Source organism: Varanus komodoensis, unplaced genomic scaffold, assembly GCF_004798865.1.
Source record: "Varanus komodoensis strain SLA01 unplaced genomic scaffold, ASM479886v1 scaffold25, whole genome shotgun sequence".
Classification (NCBI taxonomy): Eukaryota; Metazoa; Chordata; class Lepidosauria; order Squamata; family Varanidae; genus Varanus; species Varanus komodoensis.
The window spans coordinates 2,225,899-2,240,232 of record NW_025335661.1 but is presented as its reverse complement, the minus strand read 5'-3'; the positions used below and the strand labels follow the sequence as shown (position 1 = coordinate 2,240,232).

The 14,334-nt window shown below is 42.3% G+C and overlaps 1 protein-coding gene across 1 annotated transcript in view; it reads left to right on the top strand.

Annotated features, from left to right (window-relative positions):
- Positions 1–14,063, top strand: part of LOC123024788 (parapinopsin-like) — a 54,178-nt gene extending 40,115 nt beyond the window's left edge. The window contains exon 4 of the mRNA XM_044432944.1: positions 13,812–14,063. Coding sequence (XP_044288879.1) covers positions 13,812–14,063 — 252 coding nt within the window. The remainder of the gene's footprint in view (positions 1–13,811) is intronic.
- The last annotated feature ends 271 nt before the right edge of the window (positions 14,064–14,334 follow it).

Below are 14,334 nucleotides of genomic sequence, written 5' to 3'. Positions count from 1 at the left end.
AATATATCCATTGAGCCCAGACTTTCAATCTTGTGTAAGATTATGACTCTTTACTGTTATACTAGATCAATCAGCATTATCCAAAACCCTGTAATTAAATGGTACATGATGCCAATATTTCTAAGTAATCACTTTATAAAGATAATTATGTAAATGATGACTCTTTAACCTCTAGGACATTTTGTAATTTGTAGTATGAGTTTTTTTAAACAGTCCTTAGATTGCAGTAATCACTTAATTACAGAATTAGTTGCATTTATTTACTGGGAGAATTTGAAAAGGGGGATTTTCTCTTCCCCAGAATTTGCATTCCAGTTGTCAGATGAAACACTGGAAAACAACATCTTCATGTTAACTAGCATCTGATGAGATTTTTCAGTGAGAACAAGTTTGTTTCATTTTTTTTCAAATAAAGGGACTGACTGGCAAGCTGACAGTTTCATGGGAGCTAAAAGAACCCCTTAAACGGTTTGCAAAATTGTTAGCTATTAGATCTAGCATGTCATTTAGACTAATTATCACTTGTGAATTGCACATGATCCAGCAAAGGTTAAGCATTGCCTGCGAGCAAGTTCTACTGAATTCCATAGGACTTACAGTATATGATATAGACAGGATTTTGTAGTAAGTTTCCTTGTTTTCTAGAGTTGTTCTACCTCCCCATCCTCCAGATGATATCCAGTGTTGCTCCTATTTAGAGTAGATTCATAAAGGTAATGGAACTTAAGTCAGACCAACATAAGCAGCTTGGGATAGAACATTTTTGCAAAGTAAGACATGTGCTTTAGAGATGTAATACATTTATTTTAATTTAAAAAATAAATTATTTAAAACTTATTTTAATTGTTTATTTATTTAACTAGTTTTTTTTAATTTTTAGCCGAGAATGCACTGAGGTTTTATTGAGGTTTTATTGCACTGGCATTTTTATTGTATTGGGGTTTTATTGTATGGTTATTTATTGATGTTTTGTGAGCCGCCCCGAGGCTTTATTGTGATGGGGCAGCATAGAAATGTTTTAAATAAATAAATATTAAATAATATTTGTTATAGCAGTGATCCACTAATATATTATCAAAGTCTATGTTTAACTTTTAATGGCACAATCCTGTGGTTTCCCAGTGTTGTCTGGGAGGACATGGGATTTTTCGAGTTCTGGCTACGGTGGAGCTGGGATTCTGAAGGCTGAGCCCCTGCTCTATCCCCTCACAGATGGCACAGAAAGACTTGTACCTGCTGCTTCCCCCATGGTCACAAATGCATCTTGGGGGGGAGAAAAATGGGTTTTCCAGTGGGTGGAAAGGAGGAAACCATGGCTGAGGATTTAAGCTGATTCCTACCAGGCTACCTAATTTCTTTCTCTAAACGCACCACTCAGTGTGGTTCCAAACTTAGAAGGTCATGGTCATCCAATGGAAGGCAGGGGCAGCACAGAGGCAAGGATCACCTCTGCACTCCCTTCTTCCTCCAAAATAATTAAACTGCTTATTTCAGCCAATGCTTTCCCCTCCTCCCAAGAGGGAGTGGCAGAGATGCACCAGGATTGTTCAGAGGATGGTTCCTCCCCGTCTTGCCATCTCTGAAGGGAGACTTCCATCTTTGGAGCACAGCCAGCATGGGAGGAACTGTGCCAGCTGTGAGTGCAAGTGGGCCCCTCGCTTTCCAAGGTTTCAGCTGGGACTCTGACCGATCTGAGGGGCTCCCAGACAATGTTGGGAGGCCACAGGATTGTTCCTTAAGAAGCATTTAACTTATTACCTGACTTCTCTCTTTCCAAGAGGATAGGAATTAAAAAATTTGTCAGGTCTGATTCTGCTGTGGTTTTCCTTAATATATTGCATTTTGTTTATTCATTTCCTAATAATCATATTTTGTGAATGTTTTTTCCTATTATATTGTGCAAGTCTCTTAATTTAAAAACTCCGTTACAAAAGTGTGAACATCACTGCATAACATCATTCTAGATGGTTTGCAGTTCTGGGAAGTGCAGACAGAGAGAGAGAGAATAAAAGCAGAGCAACAAGGTTTCTTGAAAACTGTAACATATTTCTGTTGGCCATTTCATTTCTTTTATAGTGTTTCTGTTTCTGCTATTGGAAGCTACCCAAGGCAGTTTACCAAAAAAAAGTAAAGAATAAAAAATAGTAAAACTCTAAAAGCAAGCTAAAAACTCCAACAGTTTAAAAAACTAGGTTAAAATGTGTGTCTTGTCTTCCTTCTTGAACACAGAAAGAGCATCTGTGACTGAGGAAATTTTTGGTATGTTAGTCAGTCATTGGGCTATCTAATGCATTACAAATATGGTCCATACGCCCAAATCTGGAAAGAATTAGTGGTCATCCTTTGTGTCTGTGGGGTGGAGCTGATAACTGATTCTTTTTAGATGAAATTTTAAGGATCTATCACAATGTGATTGTGTTTACATTTTGTTGAAGGGGGAATCTAGTTATTACCACAGAGTCATGAAGGAGCTTCCCATTGAACATTGTAAAATGTTCTGTCCATATAAGCAAATCTTCCCTTATGGTCTGTGTCACAATTTTCTTCCCATCAAAATTTCAGATAAGCATATACAGCAGACACCAATCTCAGGACTATTTTGTCTCCGGAAAAGTGGAATTTGATTGCCCTGTATGTCATTTTCAGTCTTCAATTCCTCCCAGCCCATTAATGGAAACTGTGAGTTGAGGCGAGTTGAAGACTAAAAATGCTGTGCAGATTCAAGGTAACATTCCCACTGCTGAAGACTGCCAGCTTTGGGAGAAGCCAATAGCGAGCTCAAGGAGGAAATAAGGGTAAGTAAAAGTCTGCCAAAACAATGGATTTCTTCAGAATGTACTTCTGTTTGCAATACGAAACATGCAATGTCTTCAATAGTAGTAGTAGAAATAATAATAATAATAATTTATTTATTTATTTATTTATTAAAACATTTTTATGCCGCCCCATTCGCCGAAGCCTCGGGGCGGCTTACAACATAGATAAAACAAGTTAAAATCCATATAAAATAATCTTAATTAAAACTCACATTATAAAATAAGCCGCCCTGGCCAGATAAAATTCAATTGTATTTAGCATTTAAAATGTTGCTTAAATAAAAAGGTCTTAGCCTGGCGCCGAAAAACAAATAACGACGGCGCCAGGCGGACCTCTCTGGGGAGCGCATTCCATAACTTAGGCGCCACCGCTGAGAAAGCCCTTCTCCGAGTAACCACCCTCCTAATTTCTCTCACGGAGGGCTCCCGGAGAAGGGCCTCTCCCGCCGATCTCAGGGGGCGACTGGGCAAATATGGATGTAAGCGCTCCTTCAGGTAACCAGGACCCAAGCCGTTTAGGGCTTTATAGGTCATTACCAACACCTTGAATTGGGCCCGGACTTCAATGGGGAGCCAGTGAAGCTGACGGAGAACTGGCGTCATGTGAACATAACGTCCAGTCCCCGTCAGCAGCCTGGCAGCTCTATTCTGAACCAATTGAAGTATCCGGACCGTCTTCAAGGGAAGCCCCACGTAGAGCGCGTTACAGAAGTCAAGACGGGAAGTCACCAGCGCATGAGTCACTGTTGCAAGGCAGTCGTACTCCAGGTAGGGGCGCAGCTGATGAATCAGCCGAAGCTGGAGGAAAGCGCTCCTCGCCGCTGTTGTCACCTGAGCTTCAAGTGAAAGCTCCGGGTCGAGGAGCACTCCCAAGCTGCGGACCTTGTCCCTAGGAGGGAGTGCAACCCCATTCAGGACAAGGTTCAGGTCACCTTCTCTGAAGCCCGAACCGCCAACCAACAGGACCTCCGTCTTGTCTGGATTGAGCTTCAGTTTATTGGCCCTCATCCAGCCCATTACCTCGGCCAGGCACCGGTTCAGTACAGCCACTGCCTCACCTGGATTGGTGGAAAACGAGAGGTAGAGCTGGGTATCATCAGCATACTGATGGGTCCGCAGCCCACACCTCCTGATGACCTCTCCCAGCGGTTTCATGTAGATATTGAACAGTAAAGGGGACAAAATGGAACCCTGCGGTACCCCATGGCAAAGCTGCCATGGCGCAGAGCCATAGTCCCCCAACACCACCTTCTGGAATCGGTCGTTGAGATAGGAGCGGAACCACCGCAAAGCGGTGCCTCCGACCCCCAATCCCGCCAGCCTATCCAGAAGGATACCATGGTCGATGGTATCGAAAGCCGCTGAGAGGTCCAGGAGAACCAACAGGGACGCACTCCCCCTGTCCTTCTCCCTGCACAGGTCATCGTACAGGGTGACCAAGGCAGATTCAGTACCGTACCCGGGTCTGAAGCCGGACTGAAATGGGTCCAGATAATCAGTTTCATCCAAGAGTGCTTGGAGTTGTCCCGCCACCACTCGCTCTAACACCTTGCCCAGAAACGGGATGTTGGCCACTGGTCTATAGTTAGCGGCCATCCCTGGATCCAGTGACGCCTTCTTCAGGACCGGTCGGACTACCGCCTCCTTTAAAGGGGCAGGCACCCGACCCTCCCTCAGAGAAGCGTTAACCACTTCCAAGATCCAGGTTCCAATCCCGTGCTTGGAATCCTTTATTAACCAAGACGGGCAAGGGTCCAGAAGGCAAGTGGTAGGACGTACTCGTCCAAGCACCTTGTCCACATCATCGGGCCGCAATAACTGAAATTCATCCAATAATTCTGGACCAGACGGCAGCGTTGGTGTCTCCCTTAAAACCTCTGAATCAATAGTGGAATCCAGCTCGTGACGAATCTGAGCGATTTTCTCCCTAAAATGCTCGGCAAAGTCGTCACAGCGGGCCTTTGAGGGTGGAGTCAGCTCTTCCTTTGGCCCTGGGTGAACCAGGCCTTGCACCACTCGAAAGAGCTCCGCCGGACGGCATTGTGAGGAGGCAATGGAAGCGGAGAAGTGTCTCTTTTTCGCCGCCCTCACCGCCACAGCATAGGCCCGATAGTGGGCTCTTAAGTGTGTTCGGTCAGATTCATCACGTGATTTCCTCCACCTACTCTCTAGTCGTCTCCCAACCTGCTTCATTGCCCTCAATTCTGGAGTGTACCAAGGGGAAGAGCGGGCTCTGCCCGGTGGGAGAGGACGCTTAGGAGCGATCGTGTCTACAGCCCTGGTCATCTCCCCATTCCACAGTTCAACCAGAGCCTCGACAGGAGCACCCGTCTTGTCAGCCGGAAACTCCCCCAGAGCCTTCAGGAATCCTTCCGGATCCATCCGGCTCCGGGGGCGGACCCACACAATCGGGTCTGCACCCTTACAGAGGGAGATGTCGCTCTCGAGCACAAACCTCACTAGGAAGTGATCTGACCATGACAGGGGAGTCAAGCATAAATTCCTCACCCTCAGACCACCCTCTTCCTGCCCCGTCGAGAAAACCAGGTCCAGAGTGTGTCCACGTTCATGGGTCGGGCCGGTGACATGTTGAGACAGCCCCATGGCCGTCATGGAAGCCATGAAGTCCTGAGCCGCCCCGGTCAAACTAGCCTCTTCGCGCGGTCTTCGGGCGCGTGCGCGGCGCGGTCTTTGGGCGCGGTGCGGTTCTCGGGCGCGGGCGCGGTCTCCTGCCAGGTGTATATTATAATAATAATAATAATAATAATAATAATGACAAGAAACCTGTTGTCTCAGTTTCCACTCATATGAAATTCAGTGTTTCCTTTATTTTGTTTGTGAGATTGATGTTTACATGACTTGAATTGCTTAGGAGAATCAATGATCATTGATCAACCAAGTAAACAATTGTATACAGCTAAGAGTCTTCTGGCACATCATTGTAACATAATATTTCATGGGCTAGTGTCCAGTTCATCAGAAACAAGTTTATGGCAAAATATATTTCTGTGTTTTCAAGGTGCTACTATGCTTGGCAGTTATTGATGTAACAGATCAGTCTAGACATTCTTCTAGTAATTGAACAAATGGGAGATCAGAAAATGAACTACCTCTGTGTTGTGTTGTGTTGTGTTTTTCGTCAGCAAGAGCATTCCAAATTATTCCAATTACATTTAATTCACATTTTTCAATCATTTATTTCAGGCATAGCAATAGCTTGTGATTAAACAGTTGTTTCAACTAACTGTCTGTAAATATTGAAGTATTAGCACCCAGTACAAAGCAATGCGAAGAAGTCACATATCTTCTTTCCAGTTCTTTGAATCTTTCTTTCTGTGGTTTTATCTTCTGTGCATTAATTTCTTCACAGGAAATAGTTTATTTAGCATCCTCTCTCCAGATCATGATAAGCAACATTTCTGACACACTACATTCCAATGTTCCTTGCTAAATCCTTTGCCAGTAGCCTACTAGAATGCCCTTTGCTAGGGACAATCTTCAAGTACTTAAAGCTATATCCAAAAAGCCATAAATGTCTCCCCAGACCAAAAATATCCGTTGCATCTCACAATAGATGCAGTCCTATTTCAGCTGTAAAGCAGCTGGTCTGTAAAGCAGAAATACTTTGAGTGAAACTGAAAGTCCACATGTAATAAGGTTTACTTATTAAAGAAAAAAAGGAGACATGAGTGCTCACTCCAGCTATTTAGTATTTATTCTGCCTGGAATACACAAGAAGCCTGTGGATCAGAAAACTATTTGTATAATAACTTGTTGGTACTCACTGAAAAGGCTAAATGTCACCCCCACCCCCAAAACATCCCTTCCCATGAATGTAACTTCAGTTCCTTGGCTTGCATCTTTCAAATTTGCTCAAAAGTTTCATTTAGATAAACAGCATTCTTTGGACTTCAGGTTGTTCTTCAGGAGTTGGGCACAATTGGGATGAGTAGATACAGTATGTAGAAACTTGATTCACAGAAAATGTAGACTGGATGTGTTTCCTCACATAGGTATATTTGACTCATGTTATTGTAAGATGCAGAAATGGATGCAGAAATGTCAAGTGGGACTTTAAAAAAAAATCAAAGATGCTTACTCATTAAAATGACAGGGTCCTTAAAAGTTTTCACATTATTTTTCATGGTGAGGTTTTTTTGCTTGTTTGTCAATTACATTGTGAATCCAATGGTTATTTTCCCCAGGACTAGAACAGACCCAAAGCACGCTCCCCTACTGTTGTTCCCAGGCAGCCTGCATCCAGAGGCATATTGCCTGGGATCCTGGACAGAAGGAGAAAGAAGCCAGAGGTCTGGATTTGAATATCTCTCACAGTGGGAGTACACAAGCATGCTGCTAATAGATGATATCATACTATGAGCATCGGGTCATTAGCTCATTATGCCTCAGAATGATGCAAGGTCAGATCCAATACTGGTGAATAAAAGTCACTTCAGGATATATGGAAAAATTAATGGATGTGGTGAAATTCTGTAGCAATCACTATTATGGAGTAAGGAAACTGTGTTATAGAATTTCTAGCTTATGGCCAAGCAGTTTTGGAACCTGCTTATATCCACTGTAACTTTCCATTTGACAGCTCAGTGGTGGGCACTCAGCAGTTAGCTCTGCTCCTTCCACATTTAGCACAGACAGACTTACAAAAAATCTCTATGGATGGAAAACAGCTCCCCACAGAGGGTTTGTGTGTGCTAACTGATCTTTAGAAGAATTTTGGTACTTTGCTTTGTTTCTCAGTGCATTTTATTGCTTGTAGTTGCTTTCTTGTAAATATTGCATTGAGACTAGTTTGGAAAAAGAGCTACCCTGTGATTTGAAGGCAGCACAATTGTTCAAGGAGTTAGAGGTGGGTATTATTATTATTAATATTAATATTGGAAAGGTTGACATTCAACAATGTGTTTCTTTTTATTTATAGCCATCTCTTTAAAATATGCCTGAAATTTCTTTCACATTCCATCTTCTGTCACACTGTGGTGATGAATGAAGTTGTCACTCTTTTATAGCCACCTACTTCTTATATCCACAGTCAAAAAGAGGGCAAACACAATTATGCCACTGAAATGAAAATATATACAACAGCATCTGCACAGCCAATGCTTCTTGGGCACAAGTAGAGAAGAAACGTTTTCCTGGCGATTAATTTATCGAGGGGGTAGAACATTGTGAGAGACGGCTGTGGAAGGCCAAGTCTGTCCCGTCGACGCAGGCACACATAAAGAGACGATGTGCTATAGTGGTTAGGTCGTTGGACTGGAACTCAGAAGATGCAGGTTCAAATCCCCAGTCGCTATGCCTAGTCACTCTCTTGCTCAAACAACTCGCAGGGTTGTTGCAAGCATAAAATGAAGACAAGAAGGATCATGTAAGAAACCTGGAATCGCTTGCAAGAAGAAAAGGGAAGAATAAATGTGATGACGCAGATGTGGATGCGATGTCCTATCCAGAAGAAAAACTGAAGCTGAATTGGATCTGATCAGTACATAGACAAAGGACTCTTGTGAACCCTCTATTTGCTGCCTTAAGAGTAGTAAAAGAAAATCAGAATATAAATTCCATAATTTTGATGCCAAGCAAAGCTGTCCCAGCTCAGTTTTGGAATACTCATTAATTTAGGACTGTTACATGCACATGGTGGGCATGTCGTGAGCGGAGCTGGCTGGTGCTGGAGGTCAGACTAGATGGCATGGGAGGCCCCTTCTGACTCGCTCTGTTTCTATGTTTCTATGTTACTGGAGGGCCAATTTGCCTCACTGGGAAGGAGTGCTTATGGCCTACTAGAACTGGTTCACTACATGGCATAACCTGGAAAAAGCAGCCCATGGCTTGATAAATTCCCAACTGGCTGGACCTATTACCTATAGAAAAATGATTTGGTAAACAAATGCAGCCATATAAACTGTGGTGGGTGTGGATGAAACAAAAAGTCATATTATTGATTTTTACTAGAATCTACGGTCATCCCATGGAGCTGATTGGTGGGAGCTTAAGGACAGATAAAAGGAAGTACTTCATCACATAGCACATAATTAAATCATGGAATTCACTGCCCCTGGAAGTAGTGACAGACTCCAGTTTGGGTGGCTTTAAAGGGAGAATGGACAAATTGATGCAGGAGAAAATTACCATTGGTTGCTGGCTATGTTCTGCCTCTGTTATCAGAGGTGGATTGCCTGTGTACTCCAGTTGCTAAGGATCTTGGGCAGGCAGAACTCTTGTACCCATCCTGCTTGACAGCCTGTGGGCAGCTGGGTTGCTTCTATGGAAGCAGAGTGCTGGACTGGATAGGTCACTGGTCTCTGTTCTTATGTTATATCTTTCTTTTCCTAGGTTCATAAGTTATTTCTTTTCTTTAAAGGTGAGAACAGGTAGCTACTAGAAGGTAGACATGGGGAGGGGCTCTGGCTCAATGAAGGATTACTTTGCTTTGCATGTAAAAGGTGCAAATTCAATATCTGACATCTCCAGATAGGGTGGAAAAAGTCTTGCCTGAAACTTCAGAGACCTTTTGGACTCTTGGACATAGTCAACAGCGTCAACAATATAGGCTAGTCAATGTGACAGTTTCCTGTGTTGCTATATCTTCTAGACTAAAGGGGTGGCTAACCTTTTGCACAGGAATTGAGAAATTGATAGCAAGGGTAGAGTGACATCAGTGGCACAATATGTGGTGCAGCTAACTAATTTTAGAGCCCTGCCACCAACAGAGAGCCACGAATATTACACATCTTAAATTTATCTTTGTCACACTATCCCCCAAACACTGTTCCATGCCTTAGAGATGTTTCTACATTCCTGGTATGCTTCAACAACCACAAAGCTGTTTGTCAACTCTGGTTAAAAGAAACACTCTGAGCATGTGCTCTTTCGCATTTGAAATGCAAATTACAGCAATGGTGTGAGTACAGGAAGAAAATGCTGTTTGCATCATTTGCTCTTACTAGTTATTCTACAAATCATAATTTGGAAGCCCCCTAGGCTGTGGAGTCACAGCTTTGGTTCCAGTGCCTAGCACAAGCCACTGAGCTCAATCAGTAATAATGAATATTTGTTAATTTCCATAAAGCAGGTAAATAATTTAAAAGAGTATTAAATTAATAATGACTGACTATTAAAGACTGTTCAAGGACAAAATTTGTAATAAGCAACTAGTGGACATTGCCAAAATATATGTTTATATATTTAACACATGCTAAAATTAACATTAGCAGTGTTCCACTGCCAGCAATAAGCTAAGGTGGAAAATTCCTTCTTAAAGAGATGTTGCAATTCCAATGAAAGCAGAACAAACATTTTAGCTGAAAAGGCACAGCTTATGATTCATAGATGTGACAGATAGATGCTAAAACAGTGACCACTGATCAGGCATTTTGTGGAAGAAGTTACAGCAGTTTCTCAAATTCCCAAATGTACCCACAGATCTAGAAAGTCTGGGGTCCCCTACTATAATATATCATGTTAAAATGCAGTGATTTTCCTTCCAGTTTTTTGAGTTACTGAATGTGGTCAGGGGGAAGGACTGTAATTTTGAAAATTACATTCCCACTTTGGATGTTTGTGTTAGCTCTAGAATCATGATCTACCAATGAAATCCCAGAAGTTACAATGACCCCAGTGATGAATGATGACCCCAAAACATGCCATTGCAGCTCATCCTAGTATATAGAGAGGAAGCAGAAAATTGCTTTTCAACATTGAGGTTACAAAATGTCATTTCCACTATATGATACAATATCTCCACCCCCTCCTTCATGGAACACTGCCTTGTTGTGGCGAAGAGGCTTGTGTAGCTCAATGAAGCTTTGAGCTATGCCATGCAGGGCCACCCAAGATGGACAGGTCATAGCAGAGAGCTCTGACAAAACGTGATCCACTGGAGAAAGAAATGGCAACCCACTCCAGTATCTTTGCACTGAAAACCCCATGGACAGCACCAAAAGGCAAAAAGATATGACGCCAGAACATGAGCCCCTCAGGTTGGAACGTGTCCAATATGCTACTGGGAAAGAGCCGAGGACTAGTACTAGTAGCTCCAGAAAGAATGAAGCCACTGGGTCAAAGCCGAAAGGCCACTCAGTTGCAGATGTATCTGGTGGTGAAAGGAAAGTCCAATGCTGCAAAGATGCTGCAAAGATCTATACTCCATAGGGAAACTTATAACTTTGCGAGGAGAGCTACTGACCTGAATTTGCATTTGTTCAGAAAATGTTTTGCTTGTTTGTTTTTACTTAATCACTCCACAATACTGAATAGGGCACCTGCCATTTGATCATGAGACTGGGCTAGATTTCTGACCAGTTGTCAGGAAATGCACAGACAGCAAAGGCCTAGAATAGCAGTGGTATTCTGATCAGGTCCTGTCCCAACATTACATTTCCAGTGCAAGTAGTGAAAACACTGGAAAATGGATGGCAGCTCATCACTCAAGGGGCCACAATGCACCAGCTGAGCCAATTCACGAGTGGAATTTGGGGCCAGTCCCAGATTGTCTTAATGCCCGGAAGTGGAATATTCTTATTCCTTTTCATACCATTGTTTAACTCAAGTTCAGAATGGTGAGTATTTGTGAATAGCACCAGCAGGGTTATCCCTGGACATGGATTCTAGCCACTCCTCTGCTTAATTACTGTGGCTCTGGACAACTTTGTCATCAAGTCTCCAAATCGAGCTACAGAAGGTATCAATACAACAGAAAGAACCCACAAAACTAGAAGAAGTAGCGCTCACTCGTATCGATGGACATTAGCCCACACTGACGAAAGAACATGACTGCTGAAGGCAAAAACTAAAAAGATCTTCAAATCAAATTTATGTTAGCTGAAGAATCATGATCTGCCAATGAAATCCCAGAAGTTGCATATGTACCCTTTTAATGTTCTGTTTTAATTAAGTTTTTATTTTATCATGGTTAGCTGCCTTGAACTGAATTTTGCGGGGAAAGATGGGAAAGACACAAATACACAAATGTATAAATACATATTTTCAGAGTGTAATTCAGTTGAGCTCCACTCCTTCCCAGAGGACCTGCTGCCATTGCTTTTTCTTGCAGCAGTCCTCCTATGCCAGGAGACCTGCATGCTCCTAAGAGTGCATGTAAAAGAATGTAAATTGCCTGCCAGCTCACTGGCAGGTGTTTGATAGGCTGGTAGAAGCCTTTTTATTGGGGGTGGGGGGGGCAGGGGGGCCTTCTCCCTGTGTGTGCAGGAGACTGAAAGAAAGAATGTTGGGTGATTGTGTGTGCGTGTGAGTTTGAGAATGAATGGATGAATGTTTGTGTGTATGTGTCTGAATGAGTGTGAGAATTCAGCTACTGTTATGCTCACTGCTGCATGTAGCCTTCTAAGTATAAGCAGTTGGTGCATTTTGGGAATTGTTTCAGCATGGATAACTAAATCTATCTTGATAAATCGTTGTTAGGTAGCCAAATAGGGAACTGTGTATAAGTGTCCTCATATATAAACCCATTTATCTATAGCTGAATTTGATTACATTTCCCTCAACATGTATAGAGCCCACCCGAGTTAAGGAGAGACATTCTCAGGCTTACATATAATGCGTGGCCTCAGTCAATTAGTCTGTTTCAGATGTAATTGACTCTCAGGCAATAAGATGCTTAAAGGAGTTGCAATGCAAATCAAGAGAGAATATGCAGAAAATTATCTAGCAAGGATAAGAATGATGAGGTTATTACTGTTTTTTTTCCAGTCACTTCCACTCTTCATGTGGTTTCATCACAGTCTCCATAACCCTCATGAAGTTCTAGTTACTTTTGCTAAGATCAAAACACTATGTGTTAATCCCAGGATGTTGTTCTGCTTTCCTTAAAAAACTCACCTGTAAATAAAGCAAACAAATAAATAATTGTTATGCTGAACGACTCCATGTTTTGTATGCATTTCATATGTGATTTAGTTCTTTTTCTTTGGTAGAGAATTATGCTCAGCCCTTTTTGGAAAGTGAGAAATCTTGTCTTTCCAAGTGTACCAACTTTGCTCAAGTGTATTACTTTGTCAAATAAGAATATCATGTTGCTATGCAAAAGCACCACCACATTTTATCTCCCCTTTTGTGTACACTCCCCTTTTGACACTTTGGGCCAGCTACGGATGGCATTTCTTATTTTAAACTTCTGTTTTCAGTACCCATGGGGTGTGCAGCCTACAGCCAAATGCTGCCCTCCACGACCACTTGAGGGCAGCCTCCCTCCTGTAAAAACTTGATGTTTCTGCCCTTTAAGTTACTCCTTGTGGTGGTTTCCTCAAAGCAGAAAGTTCTTAATATGAAATGGTTTAACACACTCACTTATCACCTAGATACCTGTACAGTCAATTAAATGCCTTTTCAACACTCATCAAGACTCATCAAGTGAGGGAAGGAGGTTTCATCTAAATAGCATTTGTTTAGGACAAAATAAGTATCTTGCTCTAGAACACTGCCAATAATTTATTTCAGTTCATAATTTCTGTTGGCTGCATCAGTCAAAGCCCCGCTGCAATTCTAGCAGAGCCTGGGGCCCAAGGTGAAAAATGCTGGCACTCATTTTTAATAACAGGCCCATTGATGTAATCTGACTCTTCCCTTGGAAGTCCTTTCCCCTCTGAGCAGGAATCCTCAGAGCTGCAATTGTCACCATAGCTGGAAGGAAATGAATTTTCCTAGCAATAATATATTGCTTCCTATTTGGAGAAGTTTCATTTTGGCTGGACAGTTAAGCTCTAGCAACTTTACAAAAGATCTGCTCCTTCCAGAGAAGAAAACCTCTGGAACTGGTTTGATCTCCTGAATGTTTGGACTTTCTTTGCAGGCACTATCATGGGACTTCCATGATGAGCACCTAAACTTCAAAATGTGCTGTTCTGAATACTGTGATTTGGCTCTATCTGAATGCCACAAAAGAGCAACATTACTCAATGCAACGGGTAATAAAACAGCCACATTACAGATTGATAATTAATATCTATATTTATGTGTTAGTTTCACAGGTGCTTTTGTGCTCTTCTTCAGTGTGGCAAGAAGTCAAATGCTTCCAGCAACAAATGTTCTTCAAGGTCAACTCGAGTGTGTCGCTCTATCCAGAGGCAAGACAACAACTTCACATTTGTTGCTGCTTCAGCAGAACAACTATCTTCAGAGCATCCAGAAGCAATCGTTAGCCTCCAGTGTCCAGAACCAATCACAGCCAAATCAAAACAAACCATGTTGCTTGTAGCTCATTACAGTGCTTAAGTAAATACAAATTCTTTGCTCTTCCTAGCTGATGAGCAGGTAGAATTGGGAGAGAATCATTGGAGCTGAGAGAACCTAATTCTCTTTGACTTAGGGATGAACACCACTTGACTTATCCATCTCAGAGGAGAAGTAGTTAGGAAAGTTATGTGGCACTCAAAAAGGTGTTTTATCTTCAGTCTATGTCTGTCCTTCAAAGATAATATCAGACAATCCCTCAAGCTGGATTATCTTCCTAATATAATATCAAAGGGCCTTTCTTTAAAAGAGG